The 26897-nt window shown below is 41.9% G+C and overlaps 1 protein-coding gene across 1 annotated transcript; it reads left to right on the top strand.

The window, feature by feature from the left end:
- Positions 1-1432: 1432 nt before the first annotated feature.
- ACAD9 (acyl-CoA dehydrogenase family member 9) lies at positions 1433-26068 on the top strand. The gene is made up of 18 exons (XM_068420031.1): positions 1433-1544; positions 3304-3397; positions 5270-5371; positions 8622-8728; positions 10153-10253; positions 12047-12125; positions 13127-13301; positions 13919-13992; positions 15508-15583; positions 16277-16347; positions 16710-16829; positions 17660-17788; positions 20311-20390; positions 20990-21116; positions 23028-23105; positions 24004-24132; positions 25226-25298; positions 25778-26068. The coding sequence occupies exons 3-18, from the start codon at positions 5350-5352 to the stop codon at positions 25876-25878; spliced, it is 1542 nt and encodes a 513-aa protein (XP_068276132.1). The 5' UTR covers positions 1433-1544; positions 3304-3397; positions 5270-5349; the 3' UTR covers positions 25879-26068.
- Positions 26069-26897: the final 829 nt, after the last annotated feature.

Raw genomic sequence — 26897 nt, 5'->3', positions numbered from 1 at the left:
GAATGAAGGGCAGCAGGACATGGCAATCCTTAAAATGAGAGAGTAAAGACAGCCTTTAAAGGACTTGAAAGAAATATTCCAAACAAATTAATTCTACCCTTGTGTAAATGAAGTTTAGTATTCATGAAGTACTTCTGTGTCAGTGAGCACTTTTACCCACCTGCAGATGAGAACAGTAGGTACTGGGTGGTGACGCAACAACTCGACTGGTGACCTCTTGTACAGAAATGGAGCAGTGTGTATTTCCTAACCAGGGTTCTGTATTTAGGTAACCAGCTCAGCCATCTGGCATGGTTTTGCCACTTGTTTTTTTAATAAAACAAAACCTGCTGTCAAAGGCATGGCAGATGAAAGCAAAGGATAAATATAAATCTGAATGTCCTCAGCACAGTATGTACCTCAGGTCACAGCAGCGGTGTTTTGACTTTGGCACTTGGTCATCTATGGAAATGGCTACACAAGTGAAGGGCAATCCAGGTGAGGGCTGTCAGCCCCTGACATAATGCTCCTCCCAGTTCCAGAGACACGCAGATTAGGAGGAGTTAGGTTTTGATGGAGATTTTGTGGTGATTTCCATCATCTGGGTGTGCAGTTCAGCACATCAACCAGGTCTAAAAGGCGGGTGAAGTGATCCCCCCCTTGTCTCTGGCAGGTGGACCTGGTGTTCCCCCTCCTGGCCTGCACTGACGCTTTGGAGTTGGTTCAGGAAGACAAAGCCATCCTGCGTGCTCCAAAAAGCACTTTTGTCAGGCTATCCAGTTCTCGGGCTCATTTTCTGTAGCCCCGGTTAGGTGGTGACTAGGCCCGAAGTCGGTGGAGGGCAGAGCAGGGCTCCAGCCGCGGGGGTGGCCCGGCAGCCCCTCCGCGTGCTGCGGGACGGGCCCTGCGGTGCCCCAGCCTCACGGCCCGGCTTGCAGCACCCCCGGGCCGCCGAGCCGCTGTGCCCTCCCGGGCTGGGACTCGCGGCTTGTTGGGGACGTGGATCCGCAATGAAGCAGCCGTGAGTAGCTTTACTGCACAGCGGCCCCGTTCTGTGGTAATTCATGCCCAGCGCCACGGCCTGTGACCGGCGGGCCGCTGCCGGCCATGGGGTCTGGGTGTGACCCTGACCTGCCCCGGGGCGGGCGTTCGCGTTACCGAGGCAAAGCGAGCTCCTTTGGCTGTAACTGTCACGGCGGTACGCGCTACCCCCCGCTCCCACCGCCGCCTCCGTGCCCGCAGCAGAACGCGATGGGGCAGCCTTTGCCGTCCCCCTCCGTGCGGGCGCAGCGGCGGGCGGGTGGCGGCGCTCGCCGGGGGTGTGGGGGAACCGGCCCCTCCCGGGCCGCGGGGGGTGACGGGAAGGGGCGCGCGGGCGTCCCGCGGTCACGTGCCCCGGCGCTCGCTGTGCCGTCACCTGGCGCGCGGGCGAGATGGCGGCCATGAGCGGGCTGCTCCTGCGCGCCCTGCGCGCCGCCCGCCCCGTGTCCGCCGTCCGCCGCCTGCGCACCGCCGCGCCGCGCCCCGCCTTCGCCAAGGAGCTCTTCCTGGGGACGGTGCGCAAGGTGAGGGGCCCACCGCGGCGGGGGTCCCGTCCTGCGGCGCCTCAGCGGCGGGCGCGGGCCGCGGCTGTGGGGGCACCCGAGCGGGGTCCCGGGCGCCGCAGGTGGCAGCGGGCAGCGGCGGGGCCGTGGTTCCGCGGCCCCGGGCCGTGGCAGCGGGGCGCGCTGTGCGCCCGCGTTGGGGTGTGGGCCGCTCGCTGGGCGGGTGACGGCGCCGCGGCCGGCTGCGGTGCGCCCGGTGCGGGGAAGCGCGGGTACGGGAGGGCGCCCGTCACTGCGGGGGGAGAGCGGGCCTGTCCCCGCGTCCTCGGCGGCAGCGGGGCGCCGATCCGCGCCTCGGCCCCGCGCCTGCGGCCCGTCACCGGCAGCGGCGAGTGGAGGCGGCGCGGTGCTGCCGCTGGGCGCGGTTCGGCACCGCCCGCCGCTCCCTGCTGCAGCCCGGGGCTGTCCGCTCGCAGGTGTTGGGGTTGGCCTCTCGGCCGCAGCTGGGTCAGATAAATCGAGGTGTTTGCCCCTGCGCTCGCAAGGTGCGGGATGTAATCGTGACTGCCCAAGAACAACCGGCACCTGAGCGGCTGCTGCAAACCCCAGCCTCCTGTTCTGCCAGCCTAGCTGGTTCCCTGCACAAACACAAGTGCCCGTGTACGCTGGGCTCTGGGCGTTGAACAAGCTGCGTTCCACAAAACTTGTGTCAGTTTATCCACTGTTTACGTCAGGGAGCAAGACTTTATGTAAACTTCTGCTTACAGTTTTATATAGGAAAGATTGAAGTAGTTGTGTCTGGAGATGCCACTGGACAAAGATGTTACAAATTTGAGATATAACACTGTGTTAAAACAGTACTTGTTACATCAAGGGTTGGAGTATGCATTCATCAGGGATTACAGGGTTACATAAATTGAAAGGAGTAACTCAAATCCACTGAAATGAGTTGAAGAGTAAAGTCTTTCAAAACAGACCTTGTCAAGTAAAGTGTTACAACAGCTGTCAGACTCCATCACATTAAACCCCTGTTCATTTATGCCTTTTTTTCCCCTCTCAAATTTCAATACAACAGTTTTCTGAAAAACTGTAGCATTTACTAGATCCTGAGTTTTTGGAGCTGACAGGATTCTTCAGGTTATCATGAACAGTGTTGTTTGGGCAGAGATAGACCCTTCTATTTAATAGGGGACAGATGATAAAAATTAGAAGCATGCTTGTTATATAGTCTTTCACTTGTGTTCGCTGCCTGGATTTTTTTATTTACTCAAGCCTGTCAGGTCATACTGCTCCCAGTTTATGGCCAAAATACCAGGGTGATGATACGGAGCAGCGTGGAGCTCACCTTTGTACTTATGACATTAAGCAGGTGGAATGTGCGGTGTGTTTCCAAGGGACAGTGTTTATGAGCTGAGCTTTGAAAACATTATAACAGTAAACTGATTCTGATACAAATTTAAATTAACTAAATTTTTTTTAATCCCAAAATAGGATTACGTTGACAAAATTCATGGTTGATGAATATAGTTCTTAAAATCTCTTTATTTCTCGCTATTGTTTCTGGTTTTCATGTAGTAACTTTCTGTTTTGGTTTTGGTATGTAGCAAAGTTGAGTCCTGTGGATAAGGCTGTTTCTGCTTCTGAACATTTTCCACAATTCTTAATTTTCACAGTTTTTTAGAGTCTAGTATTTGAAAAGCATATGTTCTTGAATTTTTACTTCAATTGCGTGATTCCTGCTTTTTTTTAAAAAAAAATAAAAATTTGCCTCTCATTTTAGGAAGAAGCTTTCCCTTACCCAGAAATTAGCAATGAAGAACTACAGGAGATTAACCAGTTTGTAGGACCTATAGAAAAATTCTTCAATGAAGAAGGTATAGTTACTAGTTTCTTACTCCTGCAAGTGATTTAGTGATTACAGGGATTTAACTATGGCAGCTGAATAAGATTATTATACTTTAAATATTTAAGTTATTTTATGCATTTATTGCCAGTCATATAGTGCTGCTGGTTCTATAGGCATGTTTGTTTGTGGATTTTTTTATATGGAGTATATGGATGCTGATGAGAATAAATAAATTTTCAAAACAGAAAAAAAAATTAAAAACAGGAAATAAAAGAATTCTGTAGAGGTGGGATTTGAAATTGGTTTTAGCTCAGTTGAATAATGCTGTTTACCACTTCACATATTGTGAATTTTTTCTGAAACTTCTTAACTGTCCTACTGTACTAAAACTGGGTTTAGCAAAATTCAGCAGAGATATTCATAAATGATGACTTTTAGAGAAGCTGTGAAAAATCAAAAGCATTCATGTTTTTTTAGCATTAGTGATTCTCTTTGGGAAATACGCATTCCAGCTAGGTTTGCAGGGTGTTTCTTCTATTACTGGTATAATAGATAAGCCAATTCTAGAACAATTGTAGAAAATTGGTTTTTACAGACAGCAGTTTCTGAGGCAGTTAAACAGTGTCATCTCAGATTTCCCGCTGACAAAGATACTAGGTCTACATTGCCAGACGCTGCAGGAGTTTGAAGAAGCCTGTGATTGTCACAGATCACAATTTATGAGATCCAGGTAATTTTAACTATAAAATTGTAATGTTGGTCACTGAGAGTAAATTAAGAATTTATGCAGATTACATTTTTTAATTCTTTGCTCTGTTAGAGAACATCATTTATCAAGTAAAAAACCTGATATTTAAGGCAGGAATAAAAATGTCAAATTGTAGAGTCTTAACTGAAGGTGAAAATTGCTCGTCTTTGTTTGAATTCACAAGTATTTTTCTTTAGTTATTCAGGGTAACTTACGGGTGTGGTAAAAATAGGTGAGGAGAGCAGCCTTGAACAGTTAGAAACTTGATATGTTGGCACTGGGTAAGGAAATTCATCTCAGCAGAGTCGTTATGCAGCTTGACAATGTCCAGCCACCACGGATAGTCTGTGTGGGTATGATGGAGGAAGAGGTAAAAAGCCACCTTTCTCTGCCCAGAACAGCTGATGGCACACTATGTATCTGATGCTGTGTAGCTAAAAAATTAGTGTGGGGCAACAAAGGCTTTTTAAAAATTATTTTTCTTTCTGAATAATTTCTCTTAGAAAGGCATCAGAATGTTTAGCTGCGTCGCACTATTACAGTTCCAATAGAAGTTACAGCATCGTTTAAGCTTCTTTAGGAAAGCGCCGTTGCTTTTGCAGAGTCACTTCTTTTTGTGTACTTTTTGGAAAGATGGCTTGTGTTCCTTTTGCTGCAGCTTACAGCCTCCCTGAGCTGCTTAATATACTTGCTCATTTTCACTGTTGCAGTACAGAACAGCTCTTTTAGTACCCCAAGACTTCGAACAAGTCGTAAGAACAGGATTTTTGTAATGAACTCATTTAGGTACTTTTTTAATCATGACCTAGACATAGTTCAGGTAGAAAACCCTGCAAATACTTCCATTATTCCAGTCATGGAATCTGCTAACATGCGCAACCTGTACACATAGAAAGGTTTGAGAAAATGAAATAAAAACCAGGTTTTTCCCACTTCCAAGTCCTTTTCCTGTGTATGTCGTGACTTTACAGCCATAATCAGTATTCTTGGGACCTTCCAGTTGGTTCTGTAGTTTGCCTTTGATGGTGTAATAAGGTGGGATCACCCCGCATGCAGTGACCGTGGCTCTGGTTTGAGAACGCTGCAGTCTCAGAGATTTTTTTCTGCGCTAAGAAACAAAGTTTTAAATTATAAAACCTTCTGTATTTGTAGTGGATTCTAAGAAGATCGATCAAGATGCAAAAATCCCACCTGAAACTTTAAAAGGCCTGAAGGACCTGGGTCTCTTTGGCATGCAGATTCCAGAGGAGTATGGTGAGTAGATCACAAAAGGATAACTCGGTGGGCTATATTAAGTGATGCATTTGTGGGTCTTGCAAAATGTGTCTGTACTATCCTGCGTGTAGTCCTTTGCCTTGGATGTCTAAATTAGGAGCTGAGGCTTTTAACTCCCTAGTTAATAAAGAGATGCAGGGCCCCGAGAGTGTCTGTTGGCTGTGCAGGGAGCTCTGCGTACTCTTACCTTGGGCACATAAGTTAGGTAGCTAATTTTAGATGGTGTAAATTCCTCTTGGCGTAGCATTTTCCTTTTTGTTCTTTTTTTGGATGGAGTAGAGTAGCTTGGCATTCTGAGGGATTTGCAGGTCTTGCTGATGGTTCCTAAAATCATAGTGGGTCCACGCTGCAGTTTCTCATTGAACTGATCTGTCAAAGCTCTCACCTGTCATTGGCAGATAGGAATGTGTTTGCCCTTACAGCAGTGTGAAAGTATAATGTCTATTAATTAAAAGTATAGCTTTTATATAAAATCTTTCCTAGTCAATACTGAACAAAAAGTTTATGTCTTAAAGGACGTTATAGTGCCAGTTGAGATCAGAGATGTTAGTTCCTCAGTGGATTGACCTTTAAACTTGCAAAGAAATTCTCAAGACAATGGTAATCTTACGCATAAAATAAAAATTGTGATTGAAACTAATATTTTACATGAAATTTATAAAGAAACGAGATCCTTGCATCATTTGTTGTCTATTATAAAAGAAGATGGCTTTGAAGAGAACAACTCAGAGGAAAACAAAACTATGTTTGACCATCTGGAGAAGATCATTTCAGTGGGGAAGATACCTAATTTTTGAAGAGAATAGTGTGAAACAATGTATTTTTTTAAGTGATTACAATAATACTATATGAAGCCAGAGACATACCTCAGTATTTACTTGGTGTTAAAGTAATATCTTGTTTTTCGTAGCATTTTTTGTTCCACCTTTTTCTTTATTGTATTAGGCAACATAACTAGTGTTGCTGTGCCTCACTGATCTCAATCCTTTAGATAAAATGTTTCTATACAAATTCATTGAAGTGTATTAGACAACTTGCATGTACTGTAATGTCATGTAATCTCTGTTGATTAATTAATTCCTAATTAATGCTTTTGAAATGCATTAGAATGGTATTAAATGTTTTTCATGGGTATTCAGAACCAGGCAGGGTGATGCGAGAGTAAGATAGAAAGGAGGTTTGCAAGCTCTTTCGAGTTTTTCTCTTCAGGATAGTGTCTGGGGAGGAGAAAGATCTGGGCAGAGCACCTTAACCCAGATGGGGAGAGAGAGGTATTTAGGTGTTAAGAAATATATTGGAAGAAGACAGGAGGTTGGTGTCCACTGAAAGGAGGTGTTGGAAGCAGAGAATGGAGGACAGAACTTGGAGCAGAGCGTTAGGAAGCATCATGACGGTGGAAGTGTAACTTACTATTGATTAACTAGAAATAAGTTTCCCACTCTGCTAATTTTTTTTAAAGAGTCTGAAAGGCAATGTATTTGACGTAGAAATCATACTTTAATTTAGTAAAATGTTATTGTTGGTTTGATCTTGTGTTGTTCTGAAGCTTGTGAAATAACACTGTCAGCTTCCAGTTTGTACAAGGTTGCAATCCAGTCAGCATACTTGAGGAAAATCATAGTCCTGTTGTCTCATAAACACGTGTGATGGGTAAAAACCTGAACATGGAAAGCAATCACCTTGCTATAAGCAAGCTACCTTTTTCTGCATCATAAATAATGTGCTTCTAATGAGGTTATTTCCCGTTTTCTGTAGTGCAAACCTGCTGTATTTTTGTTGGTGGTGCTTGTATGTTAAAACTCTTCAGTGACATGTATTCAGTGCTCCATTCATTGCATGGTACTTCTCAGAGTGGTTTGTAGTTGTGGCATGCTTGCCAGAAGCATTAAAAGGCAGAGCATTAGTGGGAACAGTGAAGCTCATTTAAATCTTGGAATAATGGCTCTCTTGGGTGTGGGCATTGCTGGAATTACTGAGCACATCGCCAGTGGTCTCCAAGCTGAGTCCTGAACCCAACACGTCTTAGAAGGGGGAACAGAAGTAAGGGTATGTATAGATAGGAGGAGTGGGAGTTGTAATTCGCGTAAGCATGCTCTGAAGGAGAAGGGTGTAAGAGGCGGTGATGTACATCAGTGGTATCGGGGAGACTTGTTCTTGCATTTATTCGGTACACATAAAATAGTAGGGCTGTTGAGACATCTGCTGAAATGAGGTGTTCAGTATCCTGACTTACACCTCTGTCCCAAGTAGAAAATTATTAACCTGGACAAAAGATTATCTTGGTTAGATAAAGTTGTTTATTCAGCAGTAATATATAAAATACTCTTAAATTACGGGGAGCAGGACTTGTAGTCCTGACGACATAAAATTCTTGAACATTAGACTCATGCAGCTTTGATTTATCCTTCTTCTGTTCTTTTCAAGCTCCTTACAAATAGTCTCTGTATTTGCATCAGCAGATGTTAAAACTCCTCCAAAAGAAAGTGCTAGCGTCAGATTTGTTTCTCGATATATGCACATTTTTTTATTGAAGACATTTTTGAAGTGGTGTATTTTGTTATCCTTTAGTACCCGTTTGGAAGTCTGCTTGAGGACTGTTTTGTGGCAGTTTTGTTGTCCCTTGTCGTTCTCTGCCCCGTTTCCAGTGAAGCTGGGGACAGCCTGGATGTCTTTGGGTGTCAGTACCAGCCCAGCCTGTCCTGAGACCTGTCCAGCACTGCACCCTGGGCTGCAGCTGGTCAGCTGTAAAGTTTCTGTGGGTTAACGGTCTGCCTTTGTAATGTAGCATGGAAATGTCACCAGAACAATTCATTTTATCCTGTAAGCACAGAAATTCAAACTAGAGCAGTTTTTATACCAAATCTTTTACCATTTTCACATACAGAGTGCTTTAAGCAAGCTTGTTCTTTACCGTTTGATGGATTGAGCTGTATTTGCTGTGTGTGCATGCGTGCTTGAACACAAGCACATCTGCTTTCTGAACAGAAAGAAATCCAGCACAGCTCATGCTTATAAAAAAGTTACTGTTTTCAAAATGCATTTTTCTGGCACAGCTTGCAGCAATGTGGTACTTGTTTATGGACATATTGTATCCAGTCTATACTGAGAGGCTCCCAGTTGACAGTGTTACGTTCTTTATGTTTCTGTACTTGAAAGGGTTTTTTTTGGGGGAAGGGGCAAGTTAAATTGTAAGGTATCTACTCAGAATAAAACTCAGTATTTGTTCCAGGTGGTCTGGGTCTATCAAACACCATGTATGCGCGTTTGGGAGAAATCATTTCTTCAGATGGATCCATCGCAGTTACTCTGGCAGCTCATCAAGCTATTGGGCTTAAGGTAATGCTCTGCTTTTACGTCAAGTAGTTCTACACAACTGGCATAGGAAAGGTGAGGTGAGGTTAGTGTGAATGTGGAGCGCGAGTGTGACAAGTAAGAATCACCAGTGAACTGTAAATCAGGTGAAATGTTCTGACCTCAGGGTGGTTGTTAGTGTTCCCAGCACCCTCTGCCAGTGGCCCAGTGTCAGACTTTTCATGCAGCATAAAGACTGAATGTGAAGTACACAAGAAAATTATTAGTCCAGGGAACATCAAGATAAGAATTCTTAGAAAAAATACCTTAAATGATCCCAAGTTTTTTTAAATTAGGTGAACTTGATAAAAGCAGCTAGACTAAATATTGAAATAAATAAAATATCAAGGGGGCTAAAATTATGGGGAGGTGGGACAGCCATGGAGAGAATTCAGAAGGGTGCAAATTTTTCTAGCTGAACGAGGCTGCATATTGAGGGAGCTTAGAGAAGAACACTTACCCGAGGTCAATGTGCTGCAGCAAGCACGTGGCTTTTAAACTCGTTTTCTGTTTAATACAGCCTTGGGTATCTACCTTTTAATGCACTTTATGGTGGATGGATGGTAGTAGTCTGAAGCTTCAAATAGCAATAAGTTCATTATAATAAGAAAAAATTCTTCATGGAATTGAGCAGACAATGCTAATGAAAAGTATGTATTTATTCCTTACCTTACTTAAAATTTTGCCAGCTGTAGAACAGGGATAGTGAGCTGAGCTGATTTGTAAAGCAGCCTGATGAGGCGTGTAGTGTCACGACACAACTACTGTCACTGTCCTGCTGTGACCAGTTCGGGTCAGTTGGGGTTAATCTAATTTTGTTGAGTAACTGTATCTTAGCTATTTAACCATTGATTATATGTCTTTATCATGTATTTTTGTATTTTAATTGTCCTTCGTAAGAAACCTGCTGTCCAAAAATAAATACAACAGAGAGAATTAAAATAAGTGCACTCTCACAAGAAGTTGTTGAATGCCTGTGTAATGAAATAATTTGGAACCGAAGTAATTCATGTGTTCTGTGCTCTGATTAGGAGCTTTGAAAATTGCTGCTTTTGGGGTTATTGAAATAAAATTGTAGTGATAGTACTGAAGGTGTGACAGATTGTAAAGGAAGGGCTGTCGGTGCCTTTCAGAGCAACAGTGAAGTCTTCACTTAAGCATAAGTGTGGTGAAACCTACCCCAGAAGGCGCCACAATAAGCCGTTTCCTATGGGCATTCGAACAGCTTTGTGATGGGAACTGACAGGTTTTAATGTCTGATAAATAGTAGTGTCCATTGTTCATTAAACTGTCTCTTGCTATGCCATAAAATTTGCAAATTAAGCTTCCTGAACTTGGTGAAGCTTGAGAGCTTCATTTCTTTTTACACAGGTTGATGCTGAGAAGTTTTCTATTAATTCTTTATTTAGGGAATCCTCATTGCTGGCACTGATGAACAGAAAGCAAAGTACCTGCCTAGGCTGGCGTCTGGGGAGCACATTGCAGCTTTCTGTCTCACTGAACCCGGAAGGTACTGGTTTTGTAATCATCAAAGCTTCAGAAAGCACCAAAACACCAAATTAATTTTTTTTATTATTTTCATCTTCATTACAGTGGGTGTTTGGTTAATATATTAAATCTTTATTATTTGGTGCCTATGGCTTCAGTATATAGGTCAATTTTTTAATTTATTTTTTAAAGGTACACTTCAAATCATGTGATTAATCTTTCCCCGATGTGCTGCTGGTGGCAGTTTCTGTAAAATCACTAACCGTTGTTGTTCCCATCCCAGGAATTCATCAGCTTAATTTCTGGAATTACTGAATATTAAGAAGTGAAAGGATACTTTGTGCTGTGTTAGAAATAATGGGCTGTGACTGTTCAAGGATGCTTTCCGTTCCTTTGCAAAATTATAAAAGCCTGCACTGAAGGAGCTACCAAAAATAATAGGAAGAAGTGTTGACCTTTATCCTGAGAGTTTTGAAAGGGCATCTTTGTAGCAGCAACTTCATTTCCAAGATGAAGTTACATTTATTGTGTTTATTCATTGACTATTGCTAATGTTGCAAATCCTGTTAATGCAGAAGAGGGATGGTTTTCTTAAAAACCCCCAGGCAGCTGCTTTACTACGTGATTGTAAAGGACTGGGATGAAGGGACTGAGACCAGCTGATGTTTGAAGGTGCATCTTGCTTGCCCGTACAGAGCTGTAGTTTGAAACTGCCTGTTCTGAATTCTTGCCTGCTAGAATGACTTGCGATGGGTGTTTGGTTTCGTGTTGCTGTGATGTAGACACCTCCCAGCCATCAGTGATGGTTTTTATTCGAGCCCTAAGCTGGGTTTGACCCCCTGAAAGCTCTCCCACTTGCAGGTAAAATTTAAACTAGCATGGGTATTTTAACAGTGATCCATGGAAGGGACTTGGCAGTAACACACAGGAAAAAAACAAGGGCTAACCGAATTCTGCAATTCCTCTAACACCTTTGTTTAGCCCAGTACTATTTAAAAAGGTTGCTGGTCATAGTAACTTTAACTTCAGTTGTCTTAGAGACCTTAGTTCTGGTGCACAGAAGCAATCATTTTTAGAACTGAATTTTGGAAATCCAGCCCTGTTAAAATACCCGCTGAGATCTGGCTGTTCGAAGAACCTAACAACTGCCTTCAGCTGAAAGCCTGAAGTGACCCGTTGTGGCATTGTAATTTGCGGAGGAGAAAACTTCTTTCAAGGAGGATATTATGTGCTTCTTGTTACCTTGTGTAATAAGGTGGTGATTCAAGAGAGGGCATGAACTTTTAATCAACTTTTAGTTGCTTTGCTGTAATTCACTGCTGATTTTGCTCCTGTAGAAGGTACCTGATGTGCCCAGGTGCTCATTGACAGAGACTATCATATCTTTATTTTTCATTTCTGTTGAGCCTTTTTTCACTTAGGATATATTAAACCAGGATACGAACTTCTGAGGAACAGCTTAGACATTTTAAACTTGATTGTGTTTTAGGATGGGAGATTCATTGTACGCTCCCATAGCTCAACGTGTAGCTCAGAAAGGTCGCTGACATTCTGAACATTCTGGTCGGGTCATAAGATCGATAACACACGTGTTATCAGCAGAATGTCCCCTCGGGTAACTTAACTCTCAAGATTTCTTGAGAGCTGTTGAATCTAGTAGATTTCCTTGTTAGTTAAGAACTAAAATTTATATACTACTGTTTAACACAACTGTAAACATTCCTTTTTAAACTATGGGAAGAGGGGAAAAGATGTAGTTGTGTTTTTTAAAGCACGTTTATTTCTTTAAATGTTAATAACTTGTTTGGCTTTTAGTGGAAGTGATGCTGCGTCCATCCAGACAAGAGCAACCCTCAGTGAAGATGGGAAATACTTCCTGTTAAATGGCTCCAAGGTACCCGCTCACAGACTGGAAACATGCCGGGTGTTTGTTACAAGCCTAGAGAAAGCACCTCTGTCTGCTGCAGCGTTGCCATCAGTCCGCTTTGCTAAGTAAGCAGCCAGCTGGGCAGCTGCAGCAGAATTTTGAGGTTTCCAAGCTGGTGAAGAATGACCATGTCAAAGAGCCAACCCGTGTTATTTTAGGGCCCCAGAGAACAGAAGAGCACACACTCGTCAGGGAATAACGCTTGGTAAGAAAGACAGAAGAAGCCACTCCCCAGTTCCTTCTCTGTATGGCCAGCTCAGGGAGGGTTAGTTAGTTAGCTAGCCTCCTCTGTGACAGCATAGGCAAAAATAAACCTAAACCCATCTTTTCCCCTCTCTTCATTCTTCCTGCCAGATTCCATAGGTGTTTTTGAAAGAAAACTTGACAGTGAATTGGAAATAGGGCTGCGTGGAACACTTGTGCTGAAAGAAACAATGGCAGAATAAAATCTCGAGGCAATGCAGAGCTGCACTGGATTGAACAGTGTTTGATACATTGCAGACTTGATCTGTGCTTGTTGAAAATAGTGGTCTGTGGTGTGAAGAGACCCAGCTGCGGGAGAGGCCCTGTGTCTGTGGCCTGATTTAGAGAATTTCTAATCAGAGTTGAAATTATTTTGGGCAAAGTAGGTCTGCAGTGTGTGTTACCCTTGTATCCCTCACGTGCCATAAGTAGCGGGATATGCAAGCTTTTGTGAAAATGCACCACAGATTTTAATTTAATTCAAATCTATAGTACAACCTATTTTTTATAGTTGCTCTAAACTTACCATTCTGTGGGCAGCTTTCCTTGGAAATGTGCTCACAAGAGGCAAAACCAGTAGCAGAACACGCGTTAGAATTTTAAGGGAAGAAGCAGCAATTTTTCACTACTCTGTTCTTTGCTGGTCTATCACGGAACACTCAAGAACCGGGCTCACAAAATCAGAACAAATGTATTTCTTACACATCTTCCCTCTCTTGGAACAGGTGTGGATATCAAATGGTGGCCTTGCTAGTATTTTCACAGTATTTGCTCGGACAGAGGTTGTTGATAAGGATGGACAAGTAAAAGACAAAATCACTGCTTTCATCGTAGAGCGCGATTTTGGTGGAGTCACCCATGGGAAACCTGAGGATAAGTTAGGCATTCGAGGATCCAATAGTAAGAATCACTTAAAATTGTTAACAGAAATTGTTTTAATGTTTCAGTGTTTTGATTTGTTTAGATCATCTGAATGGAGGCAGATCAATATCTATTCCACATAACAGTATAAGTTTCGTGTTTCTTTACGTAGCTTTTCCTATGAGTCCTTCCTAATGCAGGGTCTGAAATAAGAAATCCTTACTGGATAATTCTTTTCTGCACATGAAGCTTCCCTAACTACACAGTGAGAGAAATTACTCAGGAGATTGAGTAACCAAGTAGCTTTAGAGGTAAATTTTCATATCCTCTTGTTAAGCTTACTGATGATTATAGTTCTTCACCATCTAACGTTTGGCCTTGACTGCTGTGTCAGTTCCTTAAAATAGAGACAAAACTTTAGTCCTCTGTTTACACAATGTACATTAATTATATTTTGAATATTTTACATCAGTAACTGATGTCAGCTACAGTCTTTTCCAGAATTCTAACTTCTTTGGCAAAGCATATGGAATTCTGTCATAAACAGTGCGTTAGGAAAACGTCACTTCTTGTTACAAAAAGACTCAGTTATGTTCCTGAATATATTTTAAATATTTCTACATAATAATTCAACAGCTGTTAACTCTGTCTTTCAGCCTGTGAAGTACATTTTGAAAACACAAAAGTGCCTATAGAGAACGTAATCGGAGAAGTAGGAGGGGGATTTAAGGTAAGCAGTCAAGAATAACTACAGATGATTTTTAAAATTTTTAAATAGTTTAAAACTTTGAATAAGACTTTGAAAATAACTTTTAAAAACTAACTTTCTAAAAGCCTGAAGGAGACTTCTTTTTTTTCTGTACTGAAGTTCCCTTATGGGTAATATGAACATTGCCAACCTGAAGAATACTGGAGGACAGACTTCTCCGTGTAGGTGATGTGCTTTGTATTAATGGGTGTCACTGGCACAGCGCACAAGCATGCCACCATCTCAGATTTCTGTGTATTTCTTCTCTGTACAGTTACACAGCTGGTTCCACTATTTGTTTGGCTTTTTAATGTTTTTCATGGTACACTGTTCTCTTCAGAAAAGGGAGCAACTTTTTCAGCAGAACTGCTTTACTGAATCAGGGAGATGTCCTCTGCTGTTTTCTACAGCCAGAGTTGTGGACTGTGTGGAAAGGGAGAGGAAGAAATGAGTGTAACAGGAAATGGTTCGAGGAAAGTGCGGATCTCTCCGTGGTCCCATGGCTGCCGGGTGGTTTTCCAGGGCTAGATTATTGCACGAGAACATAATGGGAGGGGTACAGGGAAGGGCTGCCTCTGGCATCAGCTTCTCTTCATTGCATCAGGGAAGCGTGACGCCAGTAGAGGTAACACCAGTCACTTTGCTGGTGTAACCTTTCTCCAAGAGTCTGACCTGTGGATTTGCAAAATTGTTCTTAATGGTCCTTCTCCCTTTTCTTACTCCTCCTGTAGCAGGCAAGTCCAGACCTAGGCGCTAAATGAAACCATTTTCTTTAGGGTAGTAAATGTATCAAAATACGATTTTTATGGTTTCCTCAAGATAATTTTCACAAATTAAAATGTAGAAAGAATGACTTTTGCTGAATTTCTCAATGATCTTTGAACAGTCACCCACATTTCTCTTGTTAAGAAACATAATACTAAATTTCAAAATCTATTTTTCTACATTTTTGATCTGTATTTCATTTCTGCACCTTTCGTTCGTGTTCCCTTTTCTTGTATGTTGCTGAAAGGTTTCTGAAGCAGGAAGGCATCCACCAGGTCAGCTGCAGAGGAGATATTTATATTTGGCTGTCCTGTACACACATTAAACAGTATTCTGTTTTTCTTCTTCCTCTGTTTGATAAACTTCAGCAGTGCTGTCTAGTTTGAATGGTGTTTGTCTAGTTGCAGACAAACACATTTTTATCTACTTTTTACCTTAATGTAGTTTGAACAGAGGATTACTTCCAGGTCACTGGATCATCAGTATCAGTTACAAAATTGGATGTAGTAGGTCACCTTAAAAGCCAAGGTCTGGAGCATTACTGCTGGGTTGCTGAGTGCTGTGCTGAGCAGTGTGAGGGCAGGTGTCACGGGAGAGGAGGTGTATTCCAGTGACAAATGAAATCCACGAAAGCCCTAAAACATGAAGCAAGAGAGCGGTGACCGTCGTGGCCTAAGGAGAGGTTTTGTGGCAACAACGTTTGTGCCTAAAAACCATTGATTTTCTTCACAGGTTGCCATGAATATCCTGAACAGTGGAAGATTCAGCATGGGCAGCGCATCTGCTGGGATGATTAAAAAATTGATAGGTGGGTGAATTGGGTGTTGTGGGTTGCTGGGTGCCGTGCAAAAAAACCCTGATCTGCATGAGGTATAGAATGCAGGTAATTCAAAACAGTAACACGAGTCTTGATCATAACATCACCTTGACTTCTTTAAAACACGACAATAATTTTTATTTAAAATATTCATTAAAAGCCTGTAAAACACTGAAGTTTTTTTCAGTTCATAGAGTGGAAAGTTAGTGCCTCTGTTGAATTTTTCTAAGATAAAAATATTCTTACTGAGAGAATAGCCTATGTACTATTACTTTGAGAAGGTATAATCATCTCCCTTAAAACTTCCACCTTGAATAACTGGCTCAAGGCTTACGCATAGTAATAAGTAATAAAATTGTTTTCTGCTAATAGTTACCCAAAATAGGAACAGAAATCCCTCTGAAGTAATTAATTAGCACTCAAATGTACCTGCTCTAAGAGTACAGGTTCACCCCTCCGATTCCTGTTCAAAAGCCTTTGGCACAGCATTCCCAGCTGTGACCAACACCAGTATTGGGGGTGTGTGTCCCAGGCTCCTTCTGGAGCAGTGGGGGGTTGGCGATGTACAGGTTGCAGTGTCACAGTCAGTCCTGTCAGCACGACACTGGCAGCAGGAATGGTCTGTGGTGGTTATGGTTCTGCTGGTTTGAGATGGATTTGTTTTGTGTTTTTATTTTTTTAAAGAAATGACAGCAGAATATGCTTGTACCAGGAAACAATTCAATAAGAGACTGAGCGAATTTGGACTAATTCAGGTAATAAAAAATGAAGAAAAAAACTTAAATCTTGTGCTTTGTGTTGACTAAATGCAAGGACAGATTCTGTTGGGGTTCTGTTGGCTGTGCTGGCTTAAGGAAATGGCTAGAGGTATTAAAGTTGTGTAAATTTAGTGCAGACATGCACACTGACATTTTAAATGTCTAGCATGAGAAATGTAAGAAATAAAATTTTTTTATTTTTAGATTAGTTTTAGATTTAGTTTTGCAGTACTTCTTAATTAATATCTGATAATATGTTAAACATATGAGAACTGCAGGTGTGCTCTTGAGTTTCAGGCTTGACTGTGGGATTTTTGCATATGAATTTCTGTATGATTCCTCACATTACTGTTTGACAGGAGAAGTTTTGTGTTATGGCTGTGAGAGCATATGTAATGGAGAGTATGGCTTACCTCACTGCAGGCATGATGGACAGGCCAGGCTTTCCAGACTGCTCCGTGGAAGCAGCCATGGTCAAGGTAAGGAATTTTAGTGAAAAATTTGCCTACAGCTTTTAAGTTAATACAGACTAACACCTCTGCTGCTTTTCAGTCTGCAGTCCAGATTGCCGAGAGGCTCAGGTACTACATTTAGACATATGATCAAAAAAAAACCAAACCACACAAAACCAAAACCAAACTCAGCTAGATGAAGACAATAAATAGACATTACTGTTTTCTCTTATTTCCCAGTGATTACTGCAGATTCAGACTTTGTCACCATACGACGTACAAACTGCATACAACAGGTTTGGAATATCATGGTCCCCTTGGATTCTGGTGTTGTGCAGCCTCACACAGCAGCAGTAGTGAAAACACGGTTATGTTGCCAGCTGCAGGCCGGGCTGAGGCGCTTTGGCCTGGCGTTAACGCAGAATGGGCTGCAGAATACGTACGGAGACGGAGTCAGGCCCTCTCTGCTGGAGTGTCCCTGTGGGAGGCAGGTGTCTGTGAGGAGAACCCACAGGTTTTCAGCCCCTGTTGATGATCCTTTATGGCATGGTCACTTGAAAAGAACTCGTGTTGAGTGACTCTGGGCGGACAGGGGCTCCAGCCAAGCAGCTACAGCTGTTCTTGCCATCAGTGGCTCTGCCTCTCCCAGGAACATTTCCTTACTAGAGACGTTTTGTGGATTGCAAGGAAGCTATTAAGTTTGACCAAAGTGTACACCCTGAGCCATAAGGACACTAGTTCAGGCAAGCTTTAAACAGGACTCTTGTACACCACAGCAATGTCATGTCGGTATGATACCAGAGCAGTGGCTCTGTATCTGTGTGTAGCGTGGTGATTAAAGTGCTGTTCAACGGCAGGTGTTCAGTTCTGAAGGCGCATGGACGTGCGTAAGCGAAGCACTGCAGATTCTCGGAGGCCTCGGCTATATGAAAGATTACCCCTACGAACGCTACCTCAGAGACACCAGGATACTGCTCATTTTTGAGGCAAGTACCAATAGACTGTGCTCACTGTCTGTAAGCCTGTGCTGCAGCCCGAGTGTGCGGTTGAACAGGCCTGCGTTCGTTTCGTTGCAAAGCCTGTAACAGAGTAAGCCTGAAGCACTCATCTTGCGTTCTTTGGCGATACGGACAGTAATTGCCTCTAATAAACTAAGATAACGATGGCTTTTACAGACTAACTCACTAAGTGTGAGTTACAGTAGGAACTGGCACCAGCTTTGCCTCTGGAAAGAACAAACTGGCAATGTATACACAGTTACATCAGGCAGTGGTAGTGTGTATACAGTTTCTTAAATATGGAGAAACTTTCTGGATGTTTTTAACAAAACCTGCAGCTGTTTTAAATACACTGTCATGAGAAAAAAAAAAACACAGTCCCAGTTCATGGCTTGGGTTTGTTGGTTTGAACAGACTAAAGGATTCTAAATTAGCATAAAAGCCTAAAACTGTTGCAGTTGACAAAAGTGACTCATCAGTTTCTGTTCAGTAAATCGCTGTAATTACATATGGTGACTCGTGACATCAGTACTGTGTCTGCCCAAGCAAGAGCCTGAGGAGGATGGAGTTGCCCATCCTGCTTTGGATCAAGCATATTTTTTGAAACCTTTTTGCCACCTTCATTGTCATGTATCTGTAGTAATGTGATAGGTGTTCTTTTTTTGTTTTTTTTTGTGGCTAAGCTGCTCTGTTGGTGCCTAGAGGTGGGTAACCTTTCCTCTTGTGTGCTTCTCACAAGTGAAGCAGGGAAACTCACAAATTATTAATTTAGCAATTTAATTTATTTAGTGATATGCATTTATTTAAAAAAAAAAAAAAACACAGACCTGTTGGCTGTGAAATTTATTGTGTTTCCAAGCTGGATTATCAGTTACCATTTATCTGTACAGCTGAGTCAGGCTTCCAGACTTGATTTTTCTTCATGGACCGTTTACAAATGATCATTTACCGCCTGGTGTCAGGACAGCAAAGATCTCGGCTGCAAATTAATGCGGGAAAGAATTTTCAGACTGCAGGTCGGTGCATAGCAGTCTCACCCAGCTGCTCTCACAAATACGTGTGTGTAGGAAGGGTCAATTCCAATATTGATCAAAAAACCGCCACCCTGTAAGGTCATCCTCCTACATCCCATGGGGTTTGATGTTTGTGAGTCTAACAGACGGTCTGAATGGTAAAACCAAACCCAGGTGTCGGGAGCGCTTTCTAAGGTGGTTGAAGCAGAGACAACCTTTCACACTGGACGGGTCATGGGAACTGTTGTTTAAAACAACCAAACCACCACACCGCTGGAATTCGGTCATTCAGCTCATTTTTCTCCCTGATCCCAACAGTTACATAAAGTTACTCTCCTGCTAACACAAGGAGGTTGTGCTCACCTTGTTGATTGTCGTAGCCTGTAAGGGACCTGTGAGCAGATCAGATGAACGCAGTTTGTGCAGCCAAGGGCACAGCGCTGGTTGTGCAGGATCTGGTTCTGTTGGCCGGCAGCAGCACAAGGTGGGCTGGGCTGTGTCGGTGCCCCTCCAGACCTTGGTACTAATGACAGGCAAATGCTTTTTTCTTTGCCTGTAGCCTCTGTGGCCTGGCCCTGGGTCACTACAGTCCTGACACTGATCTAATATTCGAGACGCTTTTCACGTGTGACCAGCCTCCTGTGTTTTGGTCTATAGTCTGCAGCCATCAATATTAAAAAAAATCAATTATACAATCAAACATTCCCAGGCATTAAATTGTTCAGTATTATCTTAATTTCTTGATCTGCATTTGCTTTCCAAACAGGCATATTGAGCAGTTTAACAGCTATTTAAATAAATGTTCCTTTACTGGAATGATCCACATCTTTTTTTACTCAAAATGTATTTAGACTGGTTTCTTTTCATTGTGATACCTGTGTACGTTTAATAATGAGAGGCTCAGTTTCTTCACAGCTAAAGGAAATGAGAATTTATAATTGAGATAAAGCAAAAGATAGCAAACATTTATGGAGGGCTGAAGAGTGATCTTTTAATACAAAAGCAGTAGACTGGCAAACAGCCCTGCTTGGAAAACATTCGTTAACATTGTAAACTTTATGTAAAAGTAAATAGTTAACTAAGGAACCTGTCTTCAAAATTATACTTTTAAAAAAAAAAATTAATAGAGTGTTTAGTCTTTGTTGCTTGCTCCCAATATCCCTGACCCTCTGCAGCCGTATGTCCTCACCCTGCCCAGCTCTGTCACCGCTCCAGGCAGGCTCGCCTGGGAGGGCACTGTCTGGCACGTGTGTTTCCTTACAAGTGACGTCGGCTCTTGTCTCACATAAAGCTCGCAACAGAATTTTTCTCTCACAAGTCCAAATGCATTTAGAATGCTTCAGGAAAAAGCACAGCACATCAGTTATTTAGACATTAAAAGCAGTTTTAGAAAAAAAAAATGTATAGAAAACATTAACACAGCAGATCTACATTTCTGAAATGCTAAAAATACTTTGTACTTGATACTGACTTGACTTTATCTTGTGTTTTTTACAGGGAACAAATGAAATCCTGCGAATGTATATTGCTCTGACGGGCATGCAGTATGCAGGCAAAATCTTAACTGACAAAATCAAGTATGTTCTTATTTGGTTTATATTAGTTTTTAATAACTGAAACAGAATCTGTTAACTGGTAACTGTAGATAAGAGGGGAAACTGTAGGAAAAAAACCCACAGTATTTTTCAGTGTATTATCTGTCTAAAAGGCAGTTCAGTGTTATAGGGTTTTTGTTTTTGTTTTTGTTTTCTTTTAATTGGATGTTTTATAGATTTAGGAATCTTGGCCTTATTGTATTTTATCTTATAATTCCAGCTTGTATAAAATTCTTTCTCACAAGACCAGTAATTAAGATTTTATAACAAGATTTTATAACAAAGTTTTATGGGTAGGAAAGACAGCTGTATTGTACATCTTGAGTGCCTGTACTGGTCTCCGGAATGTATTGTATCTTTGAGAGGCACTGAGTATGAACCACGCTGGACACTTGTAAGGCTGTAGTGTGATTGTTGTCCAGACTTCATAGTAAAATGGATCAAAAGACTCGATGCTTCATAGACAAACTGCAGGTGTTTTGGTAAAGCATTTGAATGTCAGCTGATATCTGAACCTCATGAAACTTGCCTTGCAAACCAGGAACTGGCCTTTAACAGCTGTTGTTTACCCAACATTTCAGAGAAATCAAGAAAGGAAACGTGGGAGTGGCCCTGGGGGAGTTTCTAAACAAATTACGGGACATGATGGGCAGAAAAGTGGATTATGGGCTAGTTGGTGACCGTGGAGTGGTGCATCCCAGCCTCCAGGTAAGGGGAGGGGGGGACACGGTGCTCTGTGGGCAGATCCAGACGCTGGTCTGTCATATTTGATTCCCTGCACTGCTTGTCACAACTTGGTATCCTGTTATGCAAAACAAAGCAAATGCTTAGGAACGGTGAGATTTACAAATTTAAGCAGACGTTTATACCATTTCAGAGGTAAGGGCTTAGTTATAGGTATTATATGGGCACACATCAAGGTAAAATGAAGACTGCTCTATGTCTGTATTGATACCAAATCCAGGTTTATATCCATTCTAGTCATTTCTATAAATTGAGCATTCACAGTATTAAAGTCTTTGCAATGGTCTGTCGCTGCCTTTCATAGTAAGCTCAGTTACAAAACACAGTATTGTTTCCTGCTTAATAGTAACATAGGTTTAGGTGAGAATTTCCGTGAACTATATATATATACACGCTTGCTTAATCACTTAGTAAATGATTTTTTTATGACTAAAGATGAATGTTCTGTTAATAGAAAAAAAGACAAGGTATGTTTTTCCTATGATGGTTTGTTAGTGATTTTTACTGTTGTGTCAGTATCCCTGTCCTCCAGGTCAGGTGTTTCAGGCACACAGGTGGGAGGATTTGCTAGGGGTTGCTAATACTCATCCGTTCACATAGGGAACCTTCACACTACAGCTCCTCTGGGTAGCCATGCTGTGTTCTGCGGGGCCACCAGAGCACGTGGGTGGGTTAAGTACAGCAATTCTGAGCTAGTGTCACACTAGATTCACATGGCCTCTAAATAGCTTCAAACCCACTTACTTGCATTCATAGTACAAGAATCAGCAGCATGAAGTAGTTGTGGTTATGAATTAATAAAAGCCAAATATGTCACTGGAAATTTTCTTCCTACTTAATACCAGAATTTGAGACTATTGGTGAATTCACACAGTAGTACCAGACAGTCTGGATTTTCAGGGGTTTCATAACTGGCAGCACTTATCCTAAGGTTTAGGTTTGCTGTGCAGAACTAAATGTTGCATAAGAATTTTTCAAACTATTACTTGCATAAGCATCAAGACTATACTGAAAAGTTACCAGAAGTAAAGTTTACAAAATTTTAATGCATATTTTATAGAGAAAGAACAGTGCCTATCTGGCTTTCGGCAGCAAACCAGCTGAATGTTAAAAAGGCAGTGCTTGCCAAGAGAAAAATCTAGTATTAGCTGGCTTCAGGGGACCAGGGCTGCATCTAGACAGGGATTTTTCCCCTCAGAAAAGAATCAGCATTTTATAATCCCATTCCTTTTAGGTAAATAGGCAAACTTCCTTTCCTTTTTTAGCTGGGAAGAAAAAGATGTAAAATGGTGAAAGATCATCTTAAAGGGAATTGTGGCCAGTGACTAGACATTGGTAATGAACAGTGTCTGGAGCAGAAAATTGAACTGCCATATTTTAGAGAGGGGAAGTGCATTCTTATGGTGGGGCACACATCTTGGGGCTTACGGTGTTATTTTCTTCAATGGAATTGTCTGTTGAGTGTTCAACTTCGTGTACGTTGTTCCTTCGTTTTGATCACTCAGAACTGATTCCAGACCTCGTAACAGTGTCCTGCTACACAGCAGTCTTGGCTAATTAAGAAAGGACAACTAGTTTTGTACTGTAGTTGGGAATTCTGTGTCTTGGCTACTAAACCCACCAGCAACCCTGGCCTCCTGCAGCCAGACACAGAGGCCAGGACCGTGCGGGCAGAGCAGCCACTTTCTGGTGCAGAAGGAAGTGTCACCCACAGCAAGACTTTGGTTTCTTGGCTGGGCAGCCCGGGGGTAGCTCATACCTCCATAGAATATGCCTGTTGCTTAGCCAAGTGTCCTGTTTTAAGGGGGGTGAGGGCGTGCTTGTCCTCCCTTTGAAGACTGCTCAAACTGTTGTATTTTCTGTTTTATTTTATAGGAAAGTGGCAAGAAACTTGAAGAAAACATTTATTATTTTGGAACTACAGTGAGAGGCCTGCTAAGTAGGTTTGGGAAGGTAAGTGTTATTCTTTCTGTTATCTTTGTTATTGAATAGTTTATCCCCAAGCAAAGTGGCCTTGCTGGAATCTAGAGCAGACTGTGCGTATGGCAAGAGCCAGGAGTTCCTTTACACAACGTGTTTCCATTGAGTATGAGAAAACACTGAGATTCTACACTTGATGTAATGGACAACTTCTGTTTAAAAAAAAAAAAAACAAAACAAACCAAAACCCAGCAGCCTCGGTGAATGAGTTGTTTTCTTTTACCTCTGTAAGCACAAATCCTGCCTGCTGCAGTGACTTACTTTAAGTCCTTCGCTGTGAGCAGTCACTGGAACCCATTTCCCTGTTCCCAAATGAAGAGCTATAGCAGCAGTTTTTGAATTTATGCTGTTTAACCATATGGCACAGCAAACAAATCTATAATTATGCCCTATGCAAAGTGGTGTAGCTAAAATAGGAGAGACTGAACTTAGCACACCTTTGACTGTCAGTTTTGTGACAGTTAATGGGATGTGTTCTGAGAATGCTTATCAGGCTGGGCCCCGCCACATTCCCCTTTCTCTTTTGAACAGGCTTGACATGTTTGGTACTTTAATTTCAGAGATTTTGGCATTTACCAAAGTGGTTTCAAGACAGCAATTTGACTGTTGGCTGCAGCCAGAAAGACTGTTAACAAGTGGAAAATCATAGTTAATCCAAAATGTAGTAGTTTAAACGTAGTAAATCCAAAACTGTTAAAAGGCAGAGCATAGTTAATTCAAAACTTGCTGCCTTAGGGTAGCAGTTCTATGTAACAAAACTTACCTGTCTGTGCTAAATAAGTATGAACTAAATACAAAGTATGAAAAAAAATGTTTGGTTAAAGTTTTACATTGATGAACTACGAGCTAACAATCATTTCTGCTCTTGTAGACAATCGTGGATGAGCAGTTGGTGCTGAAGAGGGTGGCAGATGTCGTCATTAATTTATACGCGATGACAGCAGCTATTTCCAGAGCCAGCCGGTCCATCAGCATCGGCCTCAGAAACCACGACCATGAGGTGGGTGTTCACATCAGCCACACCCATTTAAGGTCTGTGCCCCTTGGATCAGGGAGCAGAACAATCAGTATTTATTACTGTGCTGCCTCACGTGTTTTATAATAGAGGCACTATCTGGCCTCAGACTTTTCCTTGCAGCGTTACAGCCTGGCTACATTGTACAGCTGCTTTTGCCTCACCCAGCGGACTTTCCCCTCAGCTCTGAAGCATGCAGGAGCATGATGCTGTCCTCAAAGGGTGCTCTGCACCAGCAGGCAGCACGTGCTAGTGCCTCAGACTTTGCAACACCTCAGTGACAAATGGCTTTCACTACACTTAAAAGTACACTCTGCATTTGTCAAGAATTTCCATCTTATCACAGCAAACTCTCCCGTAAAGCCGACAGCGCACCAGGCTGTTCCTAAACCGATGGGTGCAAGAGTGCCAGACCCACACCAACTGCCTCTCGGGTGCTCTGAACATACGAGTCACACACTGACAATATCAGTGCTTAACATTTTTTAACACAAACATACACATTTATGAATGAATTACAAATCTGCCTGTTCTCTTAAACCTGCTGATACCATGCAGTTCTTCCCAAACTCTTCCCATATAATCGTTAATAAATAGTAACATATAATAACAACAATATTTTGTCAATGAATTTATTGACAGTAAAGTGAGAGTTTGACACACAGGTGGTTGTGTACTAGCTCATTTCAAGTTTCATGATAACAGTTATGCTACAGGACAAGTAAATTTGCCACAATTAAGTGTTAAGACAAATCCCAACTGATTAACCTTTGTCTTCACTGGCCTTGAGACTTCCTATTCTGCGTGTGTAAGCCACTCCTGGATTTATTACCAAAATTTATTTACCAAAAATGTCTTCTAGTCAGTTTTGAGTGAAGAGCTCATCCCAACTCTGACACTCAGTAGCTGTGGGGAAAAAATAACAACTAAGCTTGCAACGTGCATGACTCACTTGCAGGGCTGCGTTATCAAGAGACAAAACTAGACTTTGAGAAGTTCGAATGACTATTTTTACGACATTGTTTTGTTTATGAAACTCATTCACTGGTTTTTCAACTGAGTTTTACTATTTCCTCAGGTGCTCCTTACAAATATCTTCTGCATGGAAGCATATTTCAAGAACAATTACACAATGGCTCAATTAGAAAAATGTAAGTTCTATAGAATAAAATAATTTTTATACTCTTATGGCTTTCACAGACTCTAATCAAAAGAGTATTTTGATGTGACCAACAGAATAGTTTTGCTCTGCTTTTAATTTGGATGAGGAACAGAACTGGTACCAGTTGAAAATAGAGTCTTTTCATTTAACAGATAAAACAAACTACAGTGATTCTTTTTTACCAGCTGTGGGGAGGAATATAAAATCTGTCAGTAGCAAATACTCCTGTAAAGAAAATACTAGGTAGCAATTAGGTCTTTGACCTGTTTGGTGAGGTACTGACTAATCCTAGGCATTTGCTCTGTGAGACTCAGTCTGCAGTAATCAGCCTTTTTTAGAAGACACTGTTACATTATTTCCTGGCACTGTGGTGTAGATCCTTGCACTTGTATTCTAAAACCCATTTTGAAAGAAATGTAGAAAAGCTATTTACGGTACTTGAGTTAACTTCCCTTCTCTTCTCCATAGATGCAGATGAAAATCTGGATGACTTCATTAAAAAAGCTGCAAAGCAGGTACTGGAAAAGCGAGCCTACATCTGTTCTCATCCACTGGACAGGACATTCTGAGTACTGCCCTGACAGCAAATACTGATGAATGTAAACCAGTGACTAATTGTCTGCAGTTCAAGTATTTGACACCTTAAAAATCACTATTTCATGAGTTTACCAAATGTAATTAGCTATAACTGTGTAAAATAAAACCTAAGCATAACTTCATATAAAAAGGATAAATAAAGACATTTTATTTAACTCTCAAGTTACCTTAGTAGATGTCTGTATCTCTGTTTCCCTTGGAACTAAATAAAGACAGCTGAGGTTCGGAGGGTTAGATGTGTTTTCCCAGGGAAGGGACTGGGGTTTTTTTTTTTTGAGTATCCTTAAGCTTAAATCAACTACTTTCTTCCCTGTAGAGAAGCACTGAAAGACTTGCAGAATCAGACAGTTTAGTCCCCCTGTCCCACGCGCTGCGGACAGCAGTGCCCCTACAGGCATCATTGCCTTGTCCAGGCCAGTTTGGGGTGTCTCCAAGGATGGGGGTTTCAGTGTCTCTGGGCTCCAGTTTAGAAGTTTTTCCTTGTATTTAATGAGAACTTCTCCATGTTCTGTTCTGGGCCTTGGTCTTAAGCCTTACACTGGCCCCTTTGCTTTGTTTTGTTTTTTAGAAACAATAAATTGGGGGTTTTATTTACATATAAGCTGCCATCTCTGTTAAAAAAACCTCAACAGACAATAAATTTTCCATGAGCATTCCTCAGATGTGATGACAGTTTACACATTTGTTTCCCCACCCTCTTGCTAACCCCCAAATATAATTTCACCACCTCATAACTGTCCCTGCAAGGTCAGTTTTATCCAGTGACACATTTCAAGTGTCCCCATACTTGCCTTTGGGAATTATTTGCTGGCCAGGTTTCATTAGGAAGGCAGTTATCTGGGGTCACAGGTACACATCACCAATTATCTGTTGTTCATTAAGTGCTTTCTGTTTAGCAGGTTACCTGCCCTCGTAAAACACCAGGTTCAACACAGGAGCTGATGAATCGTCATTTCACAAGTTGACACTCAAAAGGCTGAAGTCTGACCTT

The sequence above is a fragment of the Nyctibius grandis genome, chromosome 29 (assembly GCF_013368605.1).
Source record: "Nyctibius grandis isolate bNycGra1 chromosome 29, bNycGra1.pri, whole genome shotgun sequence".
In the NCBI taxonomy this organism is placed as follows: Eukaryota; Metazoa; Chordata; class Aves; order Nyctibiiformes; family Nyctibiidae; genus Nyctibius; species Nyctibius grandis.
Note: the sequence above shows the minus strand (reverse complement) of the source record. Positions and strands in the feature narration are given on the sequence as shown.